The sequence below is a fragment of the Tupaia chinensis genome, unplaced genomic scaffold (genome assembly GCF_000334495.1).
Source record: "Tupaia chinensis unplaced genomic scaffold, TupChi_1.0 Scaffold145907_1, whole genome shotgun sequence".
NCBI classification, from domain to species: domain Eukaryota; kingdom Metazoa; phylum Chordata; class Mammalia; order Scandentia; family Tupaiidae; genus Tupaia; species Tupaia belangeri.
In genome coordinates, this window is record NW_006205765.1 from 2,233,308 (window position 1) to 2,256,820 (window position 23,513).

The following is a 23,513-nucleotide window of genomic DNA, read 5'->3' on the forward strand; positions in this document are numbered from 1 at the left end:
TGGCCACACAGTGATCCCTTCTCCATTCTCCTTTTGAGATTTTGGGCACACATGCCTGGCATGTTTTTTAGGTTCTGGGACTGGAACAGCCTAGTTGGCCATGTGGATCCAGCTACCTAACCCATCATGCTACGCACTGGCCCTCAGTGTTTTTTGTTTTTAACTATAGGGCATGTGCACTTCCCAGAAAGACAGAGACAGACAGAAAGCAAGAAATCACCTCCCAGGGGAGATGGGCACGCACGCATATTCACCTGGAGTGAGTTTAAACCACTGGGTCTGGGACTTGAACTGCGGTCGACTACACGGGAGTCCAGCTACATAGCTATTACGCCAACTGCTAGTCCCCCCTCAGTGTACTTTTTATGGAACAAAAAATGATTCAAGATTTTTTATTGATTAGTACATTTATATGAACAACCAATATAATTTGGAAGAAGATCAAAGAAGATAGACTTAAGTTCCCCAGTATCAAAACTTAAGTGGTGATTAATAATGGTGATTATTACTGATACTGCATTAGGACTAATCACTTATCAAAAAAGGAGCCCAGAAACAATCTTGTGCATCTATAGGGACTACGATTATGGTACATGTGGAATTAAAAATTAGTGTGTGGGGAGAGTAACTTTATGTTGTCACATAATGTGCTATTTCAAGGAAGCCAGTTTCACATGGCAACCTGAGTTGGAATTCCTAGCCCCAGTCAGTCTGAAACACTGGACATGTGTATGAGTGTCCAAGGTCTAGTGGACTGAAAAAAGGTGATTACAGCAGGACAATGCCCTATAGAAGGAGTCTCTCTCTATTTCTTACTGTCATGTGCTTCATGGTAGATAGAAGGGGGTAAAAGTCATTTAAAAAAAAATAATGGTACAGGCAGTTGGAATGTTGCCGGAAGCTACATGGGAATGCGCTGATTTTATACCCTGGGTCTACCTGAGCGCCCTGGGCAATGGGCACAGTGAACCTATGATCTCGGCCAAGTATTAGACTGGGAAGAAGATCATGTTGTGAGACACAGGTAACCTGGTTTAGGATGCCTGTCTCTGTCTCTCTGGAAATAAATAAAACTGTTTTTGGTTGGGGGCCAGCAGGTGATGTGGTGGTTGAGGGCACTGGACTCCCACATGGGGGATCCCAGTTCAAGTCCCAGACCTGGCAGCCAGCTTTCTCACTCACTCTCCTCCCCCACCCCCACCCCCCATCCCTCTGGTAAAATTTATTTATTTAATAAAATTTAAATAATTCTTTTAAAAATGGGTTTTGTTGGGGAAAAAAATGAGAGAATCTAAATGACATCAAAAAGCTAATGAGAGTAAGAAATTACCAAGCTAAGATATGGAAGGAAGAAATTCCGAGTTCCTAGGTATATTGGCCGAACTGGAGTTACCATGTGAAGATAAGGAAGGAGGAAATCCAGAGTTCTCAAGTACATTGGCTGAACTTGCAGAGAGCAATGAGATACTGAACAGTGCTTTTGTCATACCATGGCTCTAAGAGAACATCGTATAGTCCAGGACCCATCAGGTTAGGGAAGCTGGTATATTTCTCCACACATTTCAGTATGGACTAAAGGACTCCCCTGGGACTAAGGTGAACTAGAGGAAACCACTGTGCCTATGAGACAGGCCCTTTGCACCTCTTGCTTATGGAAGAAACAAACTTTTAAAAAAGTAGATGAAATGTAGGAATAAAACATTACCATTTGGCAAATACTACAGTAATAATTACAAATAAAATCCATCAGTGGGTGCTAATATTAGTGGATAAAAGTTTCATAAGAAAGAATTACTTACATAACATCAAAGTATTTTCCCACAAGATTTTTTTTTTTTTTTTGAGAGGTTTTTGCTATAGGGCACCTGCGCTCGCCAGAAAGACAGAGACAGAGAAACAGCGAGAAATCACCCCCCAGGGGGGATGGCCACGCCACAAAATCCCTTCCCCTCCATTCTCCTCTCAGGATCTTGGGCACGCATGCACACACACACGCCCAGCGTGAGTTTAAGCCGCCGGGTCCAGGACTCAAACCACGGTCAACTACGTGGGAGTCCAGCAACATAGCCATTATGCTAACCGCTGGTCCCCCTACAAGATATTTTTAAAAATTATTTATGTGTTTAAATAATTAATTAATTAATTAATTTTGCCATAGGGCACATGAGTTCATCAGAGAGAGATGAGAGAGACAAGGAGAGAAAAAGTAAGAAAGCAAACCACCAGGTTCAGGAATTAAACTGTGGTCAACCATGTGGAAGTTCACCACCCCAATCACCACATTACCTGCTGGCCTCCTTGCAAGATGTTTCTTGTTTTTTGTTTTGTTTGAGAGGTTTTGGCTATAGGGCACATGTGCTTGCCAGACAGACAGACAGAGACAGAAAGCGAGAAATCACCCCCCAGGGGTCATGCCGCAATCCCTTCTCCTCCATTCTCCTCTCGGGATCTTGGGTATGCACACACATGTGCTCGGCGTGAGTTTTAAGCTACTGGGTCCAGGACTCAAACTGCAGTCGACTACATGAGAGTCCAGCAACATAGCCATTACCCCAACTGCTGGTCCCGGCAAGATGTTTCTTGATGATAGAGGGCAAGAATAGTAGCTTCACAGTGAAGAAACCCTGCAGACACCGCCTTTACAAGTGATCACAATGAGTACCACCAGGTGGGCCCAATAGTACCACAGTTAAGTGCTGCACAGAGAAAGCTGTGTCCCACCTGGCTGACTAGGGTTTGAGTCCCAGCCCTATCAGCTTGAAAAACCTGTCAGGGGCATGTGCATGTACTCAGGATCTTGACAGGATGGAGAATTGGAGGAACAAAGATTGTGGCCTTATGACCAAGCCCTATTGGAGATGTGAGCACGCATGTGCTCGTGCTTTCCCTCTCTTTGTTACCGTACACAGGTGCACCTCCAGTGTTAGAAAAAAAAAAGCACAATTAAGTGATAAGTCATTGTTACTATGTATTCTGTGATACAATACACCAAGGAGATCATAATTTCACTTCTGATTATTACTATTTGCAAATGCCTAACCTCAGTGTAACGATGAGAAAACATCAGACAAACCCAGATTGGAGGAGATTCTATAAAATACCTGCCAGTACTCTTCAAAAGTGTCAAAGTCATCAAAAAACAAAATGAGGGGCTGGCAGGTGGCCAGTGATTAAGGGTGGTAGTGATTAAGGGTGCTGGACTCCCACATGGCTGATCATGGTGCAAGTCCCGGATCTGGTGGCTTGCTTTTTCACTTTCCCTCCTCTCTCTTTCTGTCCCTCTCTGGTTAAATTAAAATAAACAAACAAACAAATAAAGTTAAAAAAAACCTAGAGGAATCATCACAGATTCAAGGAGAATAAATCAACCCCCCGGGGGGGCGGCCACACTGCAGTTGCTTCTCCTCCATTCTCAGGATTTGGGGCATGCATGCACATGCTCCCAATGTGATTTTTTCAATCCACCAGGTCCAGGACTCGAACCGCAGTTGGCCTTGTGGGAGTCCAGTACCGTAACTACTATACCATCTGCTGGCTCTGTATTTCACATTTTAAAAAAAAATTAAAAGCCAGATAGTTCCTAACACACGGCCTGTGCAGACCATAAATAATTTGAGGGTCAAGTGTCTTCTTACAGGAAAGCAAATGATGTTTATGTCTTACAATATAAATAAAAATAAGTTTCCAAATTGACCTAGCAAGGGTACCACACAGGTAGTTCTACCACTTAGGAAGGTGGAAGCCACATGGGTAACACAGTTTAAGTTCCCACCCCAGTCTGAATATGCTGAGCCAGTTTTGCATGTCTAATCCTAGCTAATTGAGAAATAAGGGCAGGAAGGTCATGACACAGCAAGACTGTCAAAAATACTTGGGGTTTTTTTTTGGGGGGGGGGTCAGCAGATGGCGTGGTGGTTGGGGCGTTGGACTTAGACATGGCTGACAGTGGTTCAGATCCCAGACCTGGCAGCTTTCTTTGTCTCTCTAGTGAGGGTACATGGCCTGTAGTAAATTAAAAAATACAAAAACACATTTCTGTGACCAGCGAAGCAGGATGATTTCATAAACAAGGCAACAAAAATCAGACTGTAAAAAGAAATGGTTAATAAATTTGACTATGTAAAAAAAAAAAATTAAGAGGTTTTTGTCTTAGGGCATACGTGGTCTCCGGAGAAAGAGAGAGAGAGAATGTAAACATGAGAAATCACCTCCTAAGGGGGATGGCCATGCCACAGTCCGTTTGCCTCCCAGGATCTTGGATACGCACACACACATGCCCAATGTGAGTTTCAAGCCACCAGGTCTGGGACTCAAACTGCAGTCGGCCATGTGGGAGTCCAGAAGTGTAGCCATTATGCCATCTGCTGGTCCCCAACTATGTAAAAATTTAAAACTTAGAATATGTAATGGAAAAAAGACTACTATATAGAATATATAAAAAATTATAGTCATTCAGGACTCAGTATAGGGCAACCAGTGATACAGTGGTTAAGATCACTAGTTCCCGTTTGGCCAGTTGTACACTTTGAGTCTCAGACCAGGCACTGGAAAACATGCTAGGCATGTGTTTGTGGGTGCCTAAAATTCCCAAAGGAGAGAGAAATGGAGGAGAAGAGATTGTGGTGTGACCATTCCCATTGAATAATGCTTTCTAACTCTGCCTTTCTCTCTCTGGTGAGCACATGTATCCTCAGACAAATTGAAAATAAAAACCTAATATAAAACTAAGAATGGGGAGCCAGCAGGTGGCATGGCTAAGACACTGGGTCCCATATGGCCAACTCCACAGTTTGAGTCCCATATCCAGCAACTTGAAAAACACCAGGCACAAGTGTGTGCATGCCCAAAATCCTGAGGGGAAAGAAGAAGGGATTGAGGCATAGTTATCCTCCCTGGCAGGTGATTTCTCATTCTCCCCTCCCCCCCCCCAGAGAGCGCATGTACCCTATGACAAAAATCTAAAGCTAAATAATTAAACTAAGGATGCAGAATAATAATTTAGAGTAGAAAACAATTATAAAATTATGTTTAACTTCTGTAGTAATCAGGAAATTGCAAAATAAAGTAACAGATCAGGTGTCCCTATATTAAAAATTAAAACTTATAATACTACTAATGGAGATGTGAAGAAATTCACTTTTGGCAGAAATATAAGTTGTACAGCCTTTTGGGGAAAAAAATTACAATGTGTGCAACAGTTTTAAATGAAAATCAGGCCAGCCCTATAGTGCAACTGTTAAGCTTTGTGCATAGGGAGCCAGGTAGTGTCCTACATGGCCAGCCATAGTTTGAACCGTAGCACCAATAGTTTGCAAAAGACCGGGCATGTGTGCCCAAAGTGTTGATGAAGTGGAAAAGTGGAGGAAAACAGGATTGTAGCAAGACCACACCCTATTTGGGGTTGCACTTGCTCGCTCGCTCTCTCTCTCTCTCTCTGGCAAGCTCATGTGCCCTGTGGCAATTAAACTACAGCAGTTTCTCAAGGTGACTGGGTAAATATATTTGTTATGTTGTTTGTAATAGTAGAAAAAGTTGACTGCCTCAATCTGTTTAAGACTGTGCAAACTAATGTGTGATATTCATGAAGTAGATAAAAAATAAATTCAAAAGTGAAACTGGTTTTTCTCAAGCCTCTAATGTGGATTGTCTTACTGTAGGCTAAATATGCATAGTATTATAAATGTTTTTAGCTCTCTCAATAGACTTGCTAGTTTTTGTTTGTTTTATTTTGTTTTACTGATATTTCTCTAAATTTAAGATTTTTTTTTTCCTAGACTGACTTCTAAATGCTAAAAATATGATATTCTAAATTTATTTTGTGGGACCAGCACTTGATGTGGTGGTTAAGATGCTGTACTCCCATATGGCTGACTATTGTTCGAGTCCTGGACCTGGCAACTTGAATAAAATAAAATAATTCCTAAAAAAATAATTAATTTGTTTTTTATCTTTTTCTTTTAGGACTAATGTTTCAGGCCAGACTCCCTCGGCTAAAAGAAGTTTGGGATTTCTTCCTCAGCCGGCTCCTCTTTCTGTTAAAAAACTGAGGTGTAACCAAGATTACACTGGCTGGAACAAACCAAGAATACCCCTTACCTCCCACCAACAGCAGCAACTGCAGGGGTAGGTAAATTCTGTTGTTTGATTTTCTTTTTTATAAAATAATTCCACTTAAGTATGGATTGTTTGGTGTTAAAAAAAAAAAAAAGAATAATGAGGTTTAGCTGTGATAGCACATATTGGTTAATGTTCTACTTGGCAAACTAAAGCCACAAGAGATGCCCAGGTTCAATTCTTGGCCCACTCTAAAAACCTATGTGGTGACACATGTCTCTAGTCACAGCTACACAGGAGGCTGAAGCAGGAGAATTGTTGGCATAGTAAAAACTTGTTTAAAAAAAAGTTATGAAATTGGTCTCCTTGATTATAGTTCTGAAATATTTAGAAATGAGGTAATTTATAAAAGACTTACTACAGCCACAAAAATGTTAAATGCATACTATCTAATCCCATAAACTTTCTCCTGCTACTAAAATCCTTTTGACATTAAGTCTTATCTTCTCTCCTCTCCAGTTCCTATATTATTGTATTTTTAAAAAATAATTATTTAATTTTATTTATTCATTCATTATTTTAATTTGACCAGAGAGGGCAAGAGGAAAAGTGAGAAAGCAAGCCACCAGGTCTGGGACTCAAACCATGTGGGAATGTCTAGCACCTTAACCACCATGCCACCTGCTGGCCCCCCTGTATTATTGTATTTTAATTAAACACGGAAATGGAGATCATAGTATCATCTGTAATTGTAACATGGCGTGGTTGAAAAAGTCCTGGTGCATTTTTCCATCGAAAAATATGTCATGACTTTTCCAACAACTTAATAGTAACTACTTTACCTAAAATGTTCCTTATGGGCCAGAAACTGTGTGTTAGGTGTTTAAATGAAATTTTTTTTTTACTGTAAATCCTTGCAACAACCTGTGAGATAGATTTAAAAATCTGCTTTTATTAATGACGTAACTAAGATTAGTAAAATTAATTAACTTGCTCCAAGTCAGTAATACAGCAGTAGTAGAAATCCAGGCAGTTAGACTCTGATTACATTCTTAACCAATATCCTATACTGCTTCTCTGTTAATCTGACTTTTTCACAGCACATTAATCATGAGTATCCTTATATATTAATATAGAAATTTCAATCACATTAATGTACATTTAGTTTTCACCCTCCTTCTGTTTTTTTAGGTTTTTGCCATAGAGCACATGCACTCACCAGGGAGACATGGCTTTCTTTCTTGTTTTTTTTTTTTAATAACTATTTATTTTATTATTTATTTATTCATTCATTGATTTTTTAATTCAACCAGAGAGAGACAGAGGGTGAGAGATAGAGAGGGGAAGTGAGAAAGCAAGCCACCAGGTCCAGGCCTCGAACCCCGGTTAGCCATGTGGGAGTGTCCAGCACCTTGTCCACCATGCCACCCGCTGGTCCCGCTTACTTGTTTTTAATCTCATTCAAATTGTTGCTTTGACAGCAGCGTTAAACTTATCATTTTATTTTAACAAGGTTATCTACCAATTCGTCTGATCTATAGTAGTTTATAAGTGTTACATATTAACATTATAAATTTGCAGTGAAAATTTTCACTTTCCTGGGAACCAGCAGTTAGCATAATGGCTATGTCGCTGGACTCCCACATAGTCGACTGCGGTTCGCATCCCAGACCCACAGGCTTAAAACTCACGCCGGGTGTGTGTGCGTGCGTGCCCAAGATACCGAGAGGAGAATGGAGGAGAAGGGATGTGGCATGACCATCCCCCCTGGGGTTTGATTTCTCGCTTTCTGTCTCTATGTCTCTCTCTGTCTGGCAAGCGCACGCACCCTATAGCAAAAAACCTCTCCAAAAAAAAAAAATTTTTTTTTCACTTTCCTCTCTGCTTGCCTGTTGCTTTCTCTGATCCTCAGATTCTCTGTACTGTGTTCTACACTATTTACTCGAGTTTAATACTTAATTTCCTTTGTTCATTCTGATTAGTCTGTCTCAATATTTTCCTGTCCTCTTGCCAGATAATGTTCTGATAGTGGTTTTATCTATTATATTTTTAGACCATTCTTCATCTAGGTCTTATTTCTGTCTGCCTTGATCTTTATTTATTTTTTTGTTGCTAGAGGGCATATATGCTCAGCAGAGAGATGGAAAGAAAGAGTAAGGAAGTATCCCCCAGTGGGGCATGGTCATGCCACAGTCCCTTCTGCTCCAATTATCCATCTTGTGGGGATTTAAGGCATACATGCACACAAACCTAGCATGATTTTTACTATAGGGAGTATGTACTCCCCACAGAGACAGAGAGACAGAAAGTGAGAAGTCAACCCCCGGGGGGGATGGCCACACCGCAGTCCCATCTCCTCCATTCTCCTCTTGGGATTTTGGGTACACATGCACATGCACCCAGTGTGAGTTTAAGCCGCTGGGTTTGGGACTTGAACCACAGTGGGAGTCCAGCAATGTAAGCATTACGCTATCTGCTGGTCCTACTCCAGAATTCTATTTTTAAAAAATAATTATTTATTTTATTTATTTTTTATTAGTATTATTATTCTTTAATTTGATCAGAGAGAGAGACAAATAACTAGGAAAAGTGAAAAAACAAGCCATTAGGTCCTGAAATCAAACCATGGTCGACCATGTGGGTATCTAGAACCTTAACCACCATACCACCTGTTGGCCCTGACTCCAGATTTCTTATGATTGGATCATCCAGTCTAAATTGATCATTGGTTTAGGCCATTTACATTTTGCATAGTTATGGATAAATCTGGGTTTAATTTTGTTATCTTTATTACATGTAATTTTCCTTTTTCTCTTTCATTTCTTTCTTTTGTATTCATTTTATATTTATTGCCCTACCTCCTTTATGCCGTTGTCATTTATTTTACTTGTACATGTGTTATAAATTCCACAATGTTACTGTTTTCTTTTTGCCTTTTTGAGATAGTTTACATACCATACAGTTACTCACTTAAACTGTGTATTTCAGTATATTTCAAGGCTTTTGCAATAGAGCATGCACACTTGCAGAGAAAGACAGTGAAAGAGAAAGTAAGAAATCACCCCAGGAGTGTATAACCATACTGCGGTTCCTTCTCCATTGTTGTCTTGGAATTTTGTATAGTTATGCACACCTGCCTGGTGTGATTTTCAAGTGATTGGGTCTGAGATTTGAATTGTAGTTGGCCATGTGGGAGGCCTAAACCTTAACCACCATGCCACCTGTTGATCCTTAGTATATTGTTTTCACTTTAAGCACTTAAGTGTATTTAAAGAAATTAAAAGATGAGTGAGAAATGTAGTTTATATTTCTGCACATTTATCATTCAAGTACTCCAGTTTTTTGTATAGTTGTGAGTTTTACCTGGTCTCATTTTCCTTCTGCCTTAATATTTTTTATAGTAAAATTCTCCTGGCAACAAATAAACTCAAATTTTGTCAGAAAAAGTCTTTTGCTTTTAATTTCAAAAGATGTTATCACTAAATCCAAAAGTCCAAAAGCTGAACTTGTATAGAAGTATAGCTTGGTAGTGTTTCTCTTTCATCATTTTAAAGATATTTTTCCATTGTCTTCTGCTTTATCTAGTTTCTGATTAGAAGAAACGACGGTCTCAACCTATTTTAGTCTTAACTCTACATTTATGTACATTGTTTCCTGAGTTCTTGCACATTCAAAACTCTCTCTAGCTGTTTCAAGGATAGTTTAGCTAAATATACAATCCTTGACTCACTTTCTTTGTGTATTATTTTTTTGAAAATTAATTAACTTTCATTCACTGAACATCGTCACTGCATACAAAATGTGATTTCCCATCCAGAATATATTGCGTAGTGGCTTAATTATAGATGTTATCATCAATAATTTTTTATTTCTAGTTTCATATGTATATAGGTCTATATATATTTCATATGTATATAGGTCTATATATATTTTCCCCCTCTTTCTCACCCTCTGCCATTTCTCACCCTCCTTCTATGCTATCTCAGGTGTCTATAGTTGTTTTCCATTCCTTTTTTTCCCCACATTTTATTGATTCACAAAATTTTTTAAATAATCTAACTACTTTCAATAGCAAGTTCAGCTGGTATATACATATGTATGAATACATGTCTGACTTTAGGCATGAAACGCTGAGTAGAATATATATACTATAAGGTACCTCACTAGCTGATGCTATGTAGCTTATTATGGTCATTAAATAGGTATTTTATAATATGTTTTTTAATTTCAAGAAAAGCAGTTTTAACTTTAATAAATCAAAGAAATGCTAAGAACTTTGCTTAAAACTTAAAGCCAGGAAACAGGTTAGGATTCTGTTCAAATAGTAGGTACATGAAGCTCAAGACAGGACAGAAATCCTTAAAACCAGAAAACAAAGGAAGAAAATCAGCAATGTTTTAGTCTAAAGTCATAAAATGCTATTTCACCCCTTCAGCCTTATGTACTTAATTTATCTTCTGTTGTGGTTCGATCTTTCCGATTGAATTCTGGAATATAATATTCAACTCCAGACTTGTCCCTATGATTAAGTTGGCCATTTTCTTAGTTTTTGCACTATTTTTGGAGAATTTATTTTGCTGAAGGGCACATGCACTCACCAGAAAGACAGAGAAAGACAGAGAGACAGAAGGCAAGAAATCACCCCCCAGGGGGATGGCCTTGCTGCAGTTCCTTCTCTTCCATTCTCCTCTCGGGATCTTGGACATGCACGCACATGTGCCAGCGTGAGTTCAAGCCACCGGGTCCAGGACTTGAACTGCGGTCGACTACATGGAGTCCAGCGACATAGCCATTACACCAACTGGCTGGTCCCAGTGTTTGAACTCTTATTTCTGTGTGTGTGTATTTAATTTTCCTGGTATAGCAGTGTCAGCATCATCTGATAATTTGTTAAAAATGCCTGTTTTTGCCTTCTCTATCAGACCTCCTGAATCAGAAACTGTGATTGGAGGGCAAGTAATACTAGTTTAGCAAGTCATCTAGGTAGGTAATTCTGATGATTGCTGCAGTGGAGAACCCCTGCCATACTGAAGATACTTCAGGAACTAATTTAGTCTTCTTAAACAATATTTCTTTTGTTTTTAGGTTCTCCAATTTGGGGAATACCTGCTATATGAATGCTATTTTACAATCTCTGTTTTCACTCCAATCGTTTGCAAATGACTTACTTAAGCAAGGTATCCCATGGAAGAAAATTCCACTCAATGCACTTATCAGGTAATTGTTACAGACTTTTGAAGTAACTTTTTACCTCACTAATTATAGAATAATGGGGTTTTAGATACTTAAAGTTGTATGTACCATTGTTGAGTAATTAGTGTTAAAATATGCTTTTCAGTGTTACTCTAAAACATGCTAACCTTGTCTGTTTTATTTTACCAGACGCTTTGCACACTTGCTTGTCAAAAAAGATATCTGTAATTCAGAGACCAAAAAAGATTTACTCAAGAAGGTTAAAAATGCTATTTCAGCAACAGCAGAGAGATTCTCTGGTTATATGCAGAATGTGAGTACTTAATTTTGTTTTTTGTTTTTGCCGGAGTACACATGCACTTGCCAGAGGGAGAGGGAGAAAGCACCCCGTCAGTGGGGCATAGTCGCACTGCAATCCTTTCTCCTGTTTCTCCATCCTTTTGGTATTTGGGGTACACATACACGCCTGGTGTGATTTTCAAGCCACTAGGGTCAGGAATCAATAGCACAGTTGGCCTCGTGGGATCTAGCTCCCTTAACCACTTGACCCTGGGCCCATAATTTTTTTTTTTTTTTAATTTTCAGAGATAGGTGAGACCTACAGTTGGCATAATGGCAATGTCACTGGGCTTTCATGTAGTCAACAACAGTTCAAGTCCTGGACCCCGTGGCTTAAACTCACGCTGGGCGCATGTTCGTGTGTGCCCAAGATCCCGAGAGTAGAATGGAGGAAAAGGAATTGCAGTGTGGCCGTCCCCACTGGGGGATGATGTCTCGCTTTTTATCTCTGTCTCTGTCTTTCTGACAAGTGCACGCGCCCTATAGCAAAAACTTGTCCAAGAAAAAATTTTTTTTAAAGATAAATGAAATTAAAATGATTTTAGTGTGTTAACCTGATTTTCATTTTTAAATGAGATTTGTGGATGAGATTTCATCATGTGTTGAAAAACTTGAAGAGTTAGAAGATTCAGTAAGACTTCTTTGTATTTTACCATATTTTAATAGATGTGAATTGTCAGTGTAGGAACTTGGATTGTGTTAGGTACTGTGGCTATTTTAGAGAAATTACCTCTTTTTTTGTTTGTTTTCCAAGCAAGGCAAAGAGCCATTCATTTATGCACATGAAACTGACAGTTACCAAATCTGGGACCAGCAGTTGGCGTAATGGCTATGTTGCTGGACTCCCTTGTAGTCAACTGTGGTTTGAGTCCTGGACCCAGTAGCTTAAACTCACACTGGGCATGTGTGCGTGCTTGTCCAAGATCCCGAGAGGAGAATGGAGGAGAAGGGATTGCGGCATGGCCATCCCCCCTGGGAGGTGATTTCTCTCTTTCTGTCTCCGTCTCTCTCTGACTTTCTGGCAAGTGCACGCTCCCTATAGCAAAAACCTCTCTCAAAAAAAAAAGACCAAATCCAGTGTTTGTTTTTTATTCACAGTATGAGAGATATGTACTCTGAAATCCTTACTAGACTAAAACTGACCTTTTTCTTCTATATCATTACATCCAAATGCTTCATTTTTATTAATCACAATGTTAATAATCTATTATCATGACAAGATATGTTTTGTTCTCATAAAGGATATTATTTTTTTAGGATGCTCATGAATTTTTAAGTCAGTGCTTAGACCAGCTGAAAGAGGATATGGAAAAATTAAATAAAACTTGGAAGACTGAGTCTGTTCCTGGAGAAGAAAATGCACCAGATATTTCAGCTACCAGAGTATACACTTGCCCTGTTATTACTAATTTAGAATTTGAAGTTCAACATTCCATTATTTGTAAAGCGTAAGTATCTAGAACACTTTTTTCACCTTTTAATTCTTTTTTAAAGTTTATTTATTCATTTTTCCCATGAGAGAAAGAGCAGTGGCAGGGGCAGGAACCCTAACAGAATCCCCATCCCCAGCTAGCCCAGACCCCAGGCACACGGGTGTGTACAGGGAGGTCCTGAGAAACAAATCCATGTGGGTCCAGCTATGTCACTGCTGCACCACCATCTGCTCCTCTGCTTTTATTTCTTTATGGCAAATGATTAGAACCTCCAAATGTTATAAATTCTTATCTTCCTATATTAAGGGAAATGCATGAACTCACAGGTTATACCAAACTTCTTTTTGTCATAGTCTTTATTTTTCTATAAAAATGGTTGCATGAGAACAGAGGAGAATTTGAGTACATTTATTTTACATTTTAGTACTGACTAAACAGTTCATTTCAATTTTTTCTTTTCATTGCCATGAAGAATATTGAGTTGTTTGTGAGTACTTAGTTGGTTTTCCCTTTTTTCTCTTCTTTTTGCTGCTACCCATTTACTCGGGTGGGGATGCATCTACAGTAGATGTCAGAGTAAGAGAGACACAAGCTTGTGCTCTGGAACTACAGCCTGACCTTGCACTGCATACAGGCCTCATACAGGCAGTGCAGGGATTCAAAGGCAGTGTGTTTTCTTATTCACTGAAATGATGCCCTATCATCCCTTAACCCCTAGTCCATGGGCCCCAGCCCATTTTTGGTTAATTTTTTTGCAAATTCAAATTTGTTAATTGCATATTTTGTTGAATCAAATTATTTTTATTTTGGGGGTTTTGTTTTGTTTTGAGAGGTTTTTACTATAGGGCGCATGTGCTTACCAGAAAGAGAGACAGAGAGACAGAAAGTGAGAAATCATCCCCCAAGTGGGGACGGCCACACCACAATCCCTTCTGCTCCATTCTCCTCTCAGGATTTTGGTCACGTATGCACACACACCCAGCATGAGTTTAAGCCACCGGGTCCAGGACTCAAACTGTGGTCAGCTACATGGGAGTCCGGCGACATAGCCATTATGCCAACTGCTGGTTCCTATTTTTATTTTTTAATGAAACATTTAAAAAATTTTTTTAAACATTTAGAGCACACGAGGGCTTGCACCCTTGGCAAGGTCTCAATTTGTTAATTGTATATTTTATTGAATCAGGTTATTTTTATTTTATTTTTTTATGAAACAGATTAAAATTAGATTTTTTTTTTGTACAGTTGAGTACATCAGAGCTTGCACCCATGATACGGTCTCACCAGGCTGCAGTCTCATTCCCCTAGTCCTCCAGCTAGTCAAGATCTCGGACACATGCCATGCATGTCTCAGGTCAGCTTGGACCCAGATCCACAGTTGACCATGTGACTTCAGATCAGTATTGTACCACTGCACCAGGCTGGACCTTGAATTATTTTTAACTTTTGTAATACTTTTCCTCCATGTTTATGATAATCAGACTTATTTTCTCCACTTAATTTCTATAGTCATCATCAGGGCTTCTGTAATATTTTCATTTCAAAAGGTTTTGTTTGGATTTATCTCAGTCACCTATAGTACATCTCAGAATAAATTTTTGAGAGCCCCACTGTAACCGAGAATTTTTTTTTATGGATTTCACATATTTCTTAATACAGAAATAGTCATCTGCAGCATTTACCATGTTATCAAGGTACTATATATATTTCTAATCATATCTTACTCTATGACACTCATAAGAAAACTGACTTTGTGGTAATCTTTATTTTTTTCTGACAATCTGTGTTGTTCTTTATTTTTGAAGAGGGCGCATGTGCTTACCAGAAAGAGAGACAGAGAGACAGAAAGTGAGAAATCATCCCCCAAGTGGGGACGGCCACACCACAATCCCTTCTGCTCCATTCTCCTCTCAGGATTTTGGTCACGTATGCACACACACCCAGCATGAGTTTAAGCCACCGGGTCCAGGACTCAAACTGTGGTCAGCTACATGGGAGTCCGGCGACATAGCCATTATGCCAACTGCTGGTTCCTATTTTTATTTTTTAATGAAACATTTAAAAAATTTTTTTAAACATTTAGAGCACACGAGGGCTTGCACCCTTGGCAAGGTCTCAATTTGTTAATTGTATATTTTATTGAATCAGGTTATTTTTATTTTATTTTTTTATGAAACAGATTAAAATTAGATTTTTTTTTTGTACAGTTGAGTACATCAGAGCTTGCACCCATGATACGGTCTCACCAGGCTGCAGTCTCATTCCCCTAGTCCTCCAGCTAGTCAAGATCTCGGACACATGCCATGCATGTCTCAGGTCAGCTTGGACCCAGATCCACAGTTGACCATGTGACTTCAGATCAGTATTGTACCACTGCACCAGGCTGGACCTTGAATTATTTTTAACTTTTGTAATACTTTTCCTCCATGTTTATGATAATCAGACTTATTTTCTCCACTTAATTTCTATAGTCATCATCAGGGCTTCTGTAATATTTTCATTTCAAAAGGTTTTGTTTGGATTTATCTCAGTCACCTATAGTACATCTCAGAATAAATTTTTGAGAGCCCCACTGTAACCGAGAATTTTTTTTTATGGATTTCACATATTTCTTAATACAGAAATAGTCATCTGCAGCATTTACCATGTTATCAAGGTACTATATATATTTCTAATCATATCTTACTCTATGACACTCATAAGAAAACTGACTTTGTGGTAATCTTTATTTTTTTCTGACAATCTGTGTTGTTCTTTATTTTTGAAGTTTACGGTTTCACTAGTTTACATCTAGATATTCATACTTTTCTTTAAATTTTTTTTAATTGCCAGAGGGTGCATGTGCTCACCAATAAAAAGAGATCAAGAAAGAAGGAGAGGGGAAAAGCACTCCCCAATGGGGCATAGCCATTGTCCTATAATCCCTTCTTCTTTATTTTTCCATCCCATTAGAATTTTGGACATGCACACACATGTACTTGGTGTGTTTTTTCAAGTTGCCAGTGCTGTGACTCAAATCACTGTTGGCCATGTGGAATCTGCATTCCCTAACCACTAGGCTATGAGGCCAGCCCACTTTTTGTTAATTTTCTTGCAAATTCAAATTAGATAGAACCTCTTCACCTAAATATTTGGATTTTTCTTCAGCCCACGAACTATCTTTTAAATGTTGCTTCTTGGGTCAGCCTCACTGCTTAGTGGATAAAGAAACTGAATCCCACATGACTGACCACAGTTTGTATCCCAGCCCCAGCAGCTTGAAAAGCACACTGAGTACATGTATATGTGTGCCTTAAGTCTTGCTGTGAAGGAGGAATGGAGCAAACAGGATTGCAGCATGACCTCACCCTACCGATGGGTGCTTTCTCTTTCTGATGAGAGTGCATATACTTCTGGCAATACTGAAATAAATAAATAAATAAATATTGCTTCTCTTCTATTTGTTCTGGAATTTTCTCAGAAATACTAAAAATTCACATACTAGTTCTCTAATTCTGTCTTCCATATCTGTTTCTTAGGCTGCTTAAACTGATAGTGTACTCTGAGGTTTTTTCCAGCTGTAATAGTCTAGCACTTTTTACTGGATTCTTGAATATTCATGTGGATATTATTACAAACAGTAGTTTTGCATTACTTGTCTGTGACAGTTCTTGCCATCTTTATTTATTTCTTTAGTTTTGTTTCCCTTAGCAGATAAATGATTTTTCTAAAGAAGTCTGATCTTTCAAGTGTGATTCAACTTCTTATAAAACTGGAATATCCGATAGCAGACAGAGAAACATCTATCCCTTCCTTCTAATGCACTTTCCAAACCCAATTTGTGCAAGCCAGAACCAAAGTTTGTAACTGTTTTTATTTCACTGAATTGTGGGGTATCATTCAGATTTCTTATGCTAGGAAGTTTCAGTTTCCTGTTTTGGCCCCTGGCAGCCCACTGCCATCCCTAGACATGTCTTGACAGGTGGGTGGTAGGGTTATTAAAGCAGCACAAAAGAAAGAGGGCCTTATGAAAGCAGTGGCTGCTGCACTGTGCAACGCTCAGATGTTGGGTGTGTAGTTGAGGTGTGTTAACCAGTTCAGTAAGTGGCATGGTCCATGGATGTAGGTGTACCAGGCTGGCAGTGGCACAGGGGATGGGGGAAGGGAGTTGAGATTCTGTGAGACCATGCCAGCACCCGCAGTGTACCTACCTCCTTAAAGCCCTTGCCTTAGTTGGGACTGGTAGGTGGTGTGATGGTTATGCACTGGACTTCCACATGGCTGACTATGGTTCTAGTCCTGGACCTGGCATCTTGCTTTCTCACTTTGTTTCTTTCTTTCTCTCTCTCTCTGTCTCGTCAAATTGAAAAAAATAATAACAATAATAAATAAAAAATTACGGACCAGCAGAGGGCATAATGTTACACCACTGGATTCCCACATAATCAATCATTGTTTGAATCCCAGGTCTGGTGGCTTAAAATTCACACCAGGCATGTGTGCACGTGTGTCCAAAATCCCAAGAGGAGAACGTAGGAGAAGGGATTGTGGCATAGCTGTCCCCCACTGAGGGGTGATTTCTTGCTTTCTCTCTCTCTCTCTCTCTCTCTTTCTCTCTCTCTTTCTCTCTCTGTCTCTCTGGTGAGCACATGAGTCATATACTAAAAATCTCTAATAAAAAAATTAAATAATTAAGGTGGAAAAAGGCCTTGCCTTAGTTACCTTATTAGTGATTTTGTTTAGGACAGTTCTCTAAATATGAAGCAGTTTCTGACTGAAGGAAGATTTCCATACAGTTATCCTTCGAATTGCAATTTTGCATGTTTATCCTCTGTCTCATCTGGCTGTAGGTTTGCCCAATTTAGCAAATGTGCTTTATTTTTAAACTGTATTATTTAAATTGACTGATTTTCAATTAAGGCAATTCCATATATCAATAATATATTCTTTTTTTATTTGTTTTTTGAGAGATTTTTTGCTATAAAATGTGTGTGCACACTGGTGAGACAGAGAGACAGCAACAAATCACTCCCGGCGCAGTGACCACACCGCAATCCCTTCTCCTCCATTCTCTTCTCGGGATCTTGGACATGCACACACTTGACCCAGCATGAGTTTCAAGCTGTCACTCAAACTGAGTCAGCCATGGGACCAGCAGTTACTGTAATGTCTATGTCACTGGACTCCCATGTAGTCGACCACAGTTCAAGTCCTGGACCTGGGGGCTTAAACTCATGCCGGACGCATGTGCGTGCGTGCCCAAGATCCCAAGAGGAGAATGGAGGAGAGGGGATCGCGGCGTGAGCATCCCTCCTGGGGGGTGATTTCTCGCTTTCTGTCTGTCTGTCTGTCTGTCTGTCTGTCTCTCTCTCTCTCTCTCTCTCTCTGTCTTTCCGCCAAGCGTATGCGCCCTATAGCAAAAACCTCTCAAAAAAACCAGAAAAAACAAACTGAGTCGCCCATGTGCAAGTCCAGTGCCTTAACCACCAGCCACCTCCTGCCCCCCCAATAATATATTCTTAAATATGGGTTCTTATAAATTCTCCATTTGACAGACTTAAAATGCCTAAAACTGAGTACCCAATATTCCTCTCAAAACCTCATTCTTCAGTCTTCCCTGTCTTAGTTGTGACTTAATCAGTAAAGAATGTATTTAACTCTTTCCTTTCTCCCATACCACCACCTTAAAAAATCCTTTTAGCTCTACCTTTAAACTATATTAAAAGACTGACCTTTTGTACCATCTCTTTTGCCACCACCCCGTGACCTATAAGATCTCATTTAACCTGCATCTGTCTTTTTCATTGTCTCTTCCTCAGTATATTGAAAGCTTCATGAGAGGTAGTTTTTTGCCTTAGTTTATTCACTTCTATAACCTAGTGCCTAGAATATTTCTGGCATATATGAAACTATATTAGTTGTGGGTTTTTTTGACAGGTTTTTGCTATAGGGCGTGTATGCTTGCCAGTAAGACAGAGAGACAGCAAGAAATTACCTCCTGGGGGGATGACCATGCCACAGTCCTTTCTTTTCCATTCTCCTCTCAGGATCTTGGGCACACACACACACATGCACCCAACGTGAGTTTAAGCCACCAGGTCTGGGACTTGAACAGTGGTCAGCGACATAACTATTATGCCAACTGCTGGTCCCTAAACTATATTAATTTTCAAGTGCCACTTAACAAATTGTCTTAAACTTACTGACTTGAAAAAAAAAAAAGCCCATTTATTAACTCTGTAGGTCAGAAATCTGGGCATGGTGTGGCTTTCTTGGCTCAGAGTATCACATGACTGAATTCAAAGTGTTGCAGTCTATTCTGATTTATAGCCCAGGATCCTCTTCTAAGCTTATTAGGATTGTATGCAGAATTTAGGTTCTTGTGGTTGTAGGACTGATGTCTCCATTTGCTTGCTAACTTTCAGCTGAGACCATTTATTTCCTAAAGGTTGCCTGTAGTTCCTTGCCTGGTAGATCCCATAGGTAGTTCACAGCTATGCTGTTTGACTTTTTTCAGACTAGAGAGAACATCTCTCTCTGACTTATCATCCTAGACTTCCTGTTTCTGCCTTCTAGAGCCAGATTTAGATGGCTAATATGAATCAGTCTGATTCATCCAGATAATCTCCCTCTTAATGTAAAGATCCGTAACCTTAATTATACTGCAAAGTTCTGTTTACTAGCGAAAGTAACATCATCATAGGAGCAGTAGCTCATCATCATTATCAGTTCTACTCATACTCAAAGGGGAAGGAATTATACCAAGGCAAGGATCAGAGTTTTCAAAATAGCATTATTCATATGGCCAAAAACTGGAAACAGTCTAAATATCCATCAATAGTTATAATATGGATTCTTATGGAATATTCCTCCCAGTTAACACTGGACAACAATGAAAATGTGTTGTAGTCCTGTATAGCAAGCACAATTGAATACTAATAGTTGAACAAAAGAGAAAATAAATTACAGGGAGCCAACTGGTGGCATGATGGTTAAAGCAACTGAATCCCACTTGGCCAATTATATGGTTTACATCTAGACCTGGAAGCTTGAAAAACATGCTGGGCATATGTGTGTGCCTGCCCAAAATCCTAAGAGGAGAAGGGATTGCAGCATGGCCGTCCTTCCTGGGGGGAGTAATTTCTCACTTTCTCTGTCTCTTCTGTGAGCGCACTTGCCCTATAGCAAAAATCTCTCAAAAAAAAAAAAAGTTGACACCGTTGTAATAATCACTTGAATCAAGAAGCAGAATATATTAACTCCCTTGAAGCCCCTTCAAATACCACTTCTCCAAAACTAACCCCTTCCTTCTCCCAAAAGGTAACTGTTACTTAGACTTCCAACACTGCTCTTGAGTTTTGTCTATTTTGGGGGTCTTAAATGAAATCACACAATTTGTTTTCTTTTTTTACTTATTATCTTACGTTTAAATTGTGATTACTGGCTACAGCAGAATAATTTTGAATATTCACAATTTGTTATAAAAATTATATTACTGGTTTACAAATAATCACTGTACATTTTTGTGGGGGTACATTATGACTTTTCAAACATGCATATATCGTACAATAATCAAATCACAAATATAGATTTATTTTCTTCAATACTGAACATTACATAATACTGTACATATTTGACCATAGTTCCACTGCTTAATTTTTTGCCCCTGTGTGTTTTCTTTTTTTTTTTCTTTATTTTAAAAAAATTTTTGCTATAGGCCATGTGCACTCACCAGACAGAGATAAACAGAGGGGGAACAGAGAGAGAGAGAAGAAACTTGCACCTGGATTGAGTTTTAAGCCACCAGGTCTGTGACTCAAACCACGGTCAACTATGTGGGAGTCCAGCAACGTAACCATTATACCATCAGCTGTTTCTCCAAGGATGTTAACTTTGATAATTCATCATTCAAAAACCAGTCACAAGTGTGACTGACTCTCTTTTCTCTATGTATGTTATGTTTCACTTTTTTTTAAAAGAATTATTTAAATTTATTTGTACTTACATACATACATATGTACCAGAGAAGAACGGGGGTGGGGGAGAAAGCAAGCAGGCAGGTCTGGGACTTGAACCATGCAACCTATCAGCCCCCTCTTTTTCTTTTTTTAAAAAAATTTGCTATAGGGAGTGTGCACTTGTCAGAGAGAGAAACTGAAAGAGACACAGTGAGAAAGTACTCCCTGTGGGGGATGACTATGCTGCAGTCCTTCCTCTTTCATTCTCCTCTCTAAACTTTGGGCATGCACTCACGTACACCTGGTGTTTTTTGTAGCCACCTGTTCTGGAACTCAAACCACACAGCTGCCCATGTGGGATCCAGCCACCCCAAGCACTACATCACATAGCTGGCCCAGTGCTTTACCTTTTAAAGTTTGGAGTGTTTAAAAATATAATATTTTTAAATTTAGCATTTTAACAAAGTACTTAACTATTTACAGTCAAGGTTTTATCTGTATTAATTTATAAAGTAAGCATATGAAGTCATAAACATTTATTTCTTATCTCTAGTGATAGTGTGTTAGTGAAATGCATTCTTTGGGGGAACATTGTTTCTCAAGTATGTTTGCATTTCTTTTCTGTTGCTCTTAATGCTTATATTTGTCTCCTTTTGTTCTTAACAGATGTGGAGAGATTATTCCCAAAAGAGAACAGTTTAATGACCTTTCCATTGACCTTCCTCGAAGGAAAAAGCCACTCCCTCCTCGTTCAATTCAAGATTCTCTTGATCTTTTCTTTAGGGTAATAATATCTTTGATATTTTTACATAACTAAATTTTATATATTTGTAACTTAATAGCAAGCATTTTAGACAACCTTAGAAAACTTATTATTTGAAAAAAATAATTTAGAGCATTTGAAGTAATATATGCTAAAGTTTGTTAATGTGAATTAAAATTAGAGGTACTATATAGGTTAGTATACTAAGATCTAAGGGATGAAAAAACAAAAACTCTACTCACTTTTTCTTAGGTTGTATGTATCCCGTTAGAAGTAGGAAGGATCATATTTACCAAAGCTGTAGATAAATATGTGAGTCTGTGACACACTGTTATAGATAATCAGAAACTTTCTGGGGCATAATTGGACCTATTGTGCAACAGTTATTAAAACTTTTGGAAATTTATCAGAGTCCTCCCTTGCCAATAAAATAGTGGTCCTTCTTTTATTGTAGCAAATTGGCAAGATTGTCTTCCAAAAATTTAAAAAAAAAATTCTGTTCTTTTAATGATGAATATTCAGCTCCACTCAGGTATAAATATTCTGTTTTTCTTCTTTTTTTCCCCCTGTTTTTCTTTTTATCTTAGTCATTCTTTGCTTTTTGTATTATTATCATACACTTGGAAAGTTTTCCCATGTATTTTTACCCCCCCTCCTTTTTTTTTTTTTTTTTATGGATTTCTTGTTTCACTTTTCCCCAGGTGATGATATTCACCTCAAGTTTTGGTCTTTTTAGAGTAGCTGTTCTTAGTAGGCTGTCAACTAAAGATTGAGTTTCATTTTAAGAAAGGGGTAAAGTTACACCTAACATACCAAGAATTCCAATTTGAAGATGATCTTATCTCTGCTATGTCCTGATGTTAAAATCTGAGTATACTCTTAGCAGTGGTTCATGGGGAAAAGGTTGAGAATCTGCTCCTTTGAATCTGTTTACAATTATAAATTGAAAAGGAAATTAGGAATTCTGAAATAGGAATATTATAAGATATTTGTGTTTTGAGGATTATATCTTAATTTGGTTAAGACTTATGGCTCTAGGCACAAAATTTAAACTGATTCTAGGTTATCATCCCACGGAACTAGTAACTCTAGAGAAGATTATTTACGATTAGTGAATTAATGCTGACTGAATTTCATGCTTCTTTATTTTTCTCTTTTGTCTTCTATAGGCAGAAGAACTTGAATATTCTTGTGAGAAGTGTGGTGGGAAGTGTGCTCTTGTTCGGCACAAGTTTAACAGGCTTCCCAGGTAAATTTAATTGCACTTCAACTTTTCTTTTTTAAAGTACACATATATATTACCGAGTAAGTGAAGCTTACCAGAATTGATTGGTAAAGGTCAGCAGAGCTATAAAGAGGGGTGAGTGAAAATGCTCTTGTGAAACAAAGGAAGAGGGTTTGGAATGTTAAAGAGGAAAGGGGTCCTTTAGCACTTGAATTTGGTTTTGTCTGTCTTGTAGACAAAGACACAGAAAAGTGCAAAAAATAAATCCTCTTTTGCAACCCAAAACTTATTGTTTAGTATAAGTTTTGATACATATAAGAAGGAATATTTAAAAAAAAAAAATCAGATGACCAAAATTTGACTAAAGCAGTTTTGAGCGTTGTTCTAATGAAAACAAAGTGGTAGTTTTAAAAATGTTATCATGTATTTAAATCTACTAAATTGAATGTTCCAATAAGTTCACTGCGAAAGGAAGATTAAGAGGGGAATAATTTCCAAACACTTCATGATGTTGACAGAAAACAGCTTGTTAAGGCAGTACACATTTTCTTTGGTTAAATGATTAACTA

General features: G+C 38.6%; 1 protein-coding gene and 1 non-coding gene across 6 annotated transcripts in view; both read left to right on the forward strand.

The window, feature by feature from the left end:
• The window catches only part of USP37 (ubiquitin specific peptidase 37), a gene marked incomplete at its 3' end in the record, with an annotated part of 80,420 nt that extends 57,452 nt beyond the window's left edge, over positions 1-22,968 (forward strand). For all 5 annotated transcript variants that reach the window (XM_014584232.2, XM_027768337.1, XM_027768336.1 and 2 more), the window contains 6 exon segments: positions 5,962-6,123; positions 11,140-11,271; positions 11,437-11,560; positions 12,844-13,034; positions 21,623-21,740; positions 22,889-22,968. In XM_014584232.2, the coding sequence (XP_014439718.1) occupies positions 5,962-6,123; positions 11,140-11,271; positions 11,437-11,560; positions 12,844-13,034; positions 21,623-21,740; positions 22,889-22,968 (807 nt within the window).
• Positions 22,969-23,147: 179 nt separating this feature from the next.
• On the forward strand, positions 23,148-23,273 carry LOC114006182 (small nucleolar RNA SNORA40). The gene has a single exon (XR_003547936.1). It is a non-coding gene; the product is annotated as a small nucleolar RNA SNORA40 (small nucleolar RNA).
• The last annotated feature ends 240 nt before the right edge of the window (positions 23,274-23,513 follow it).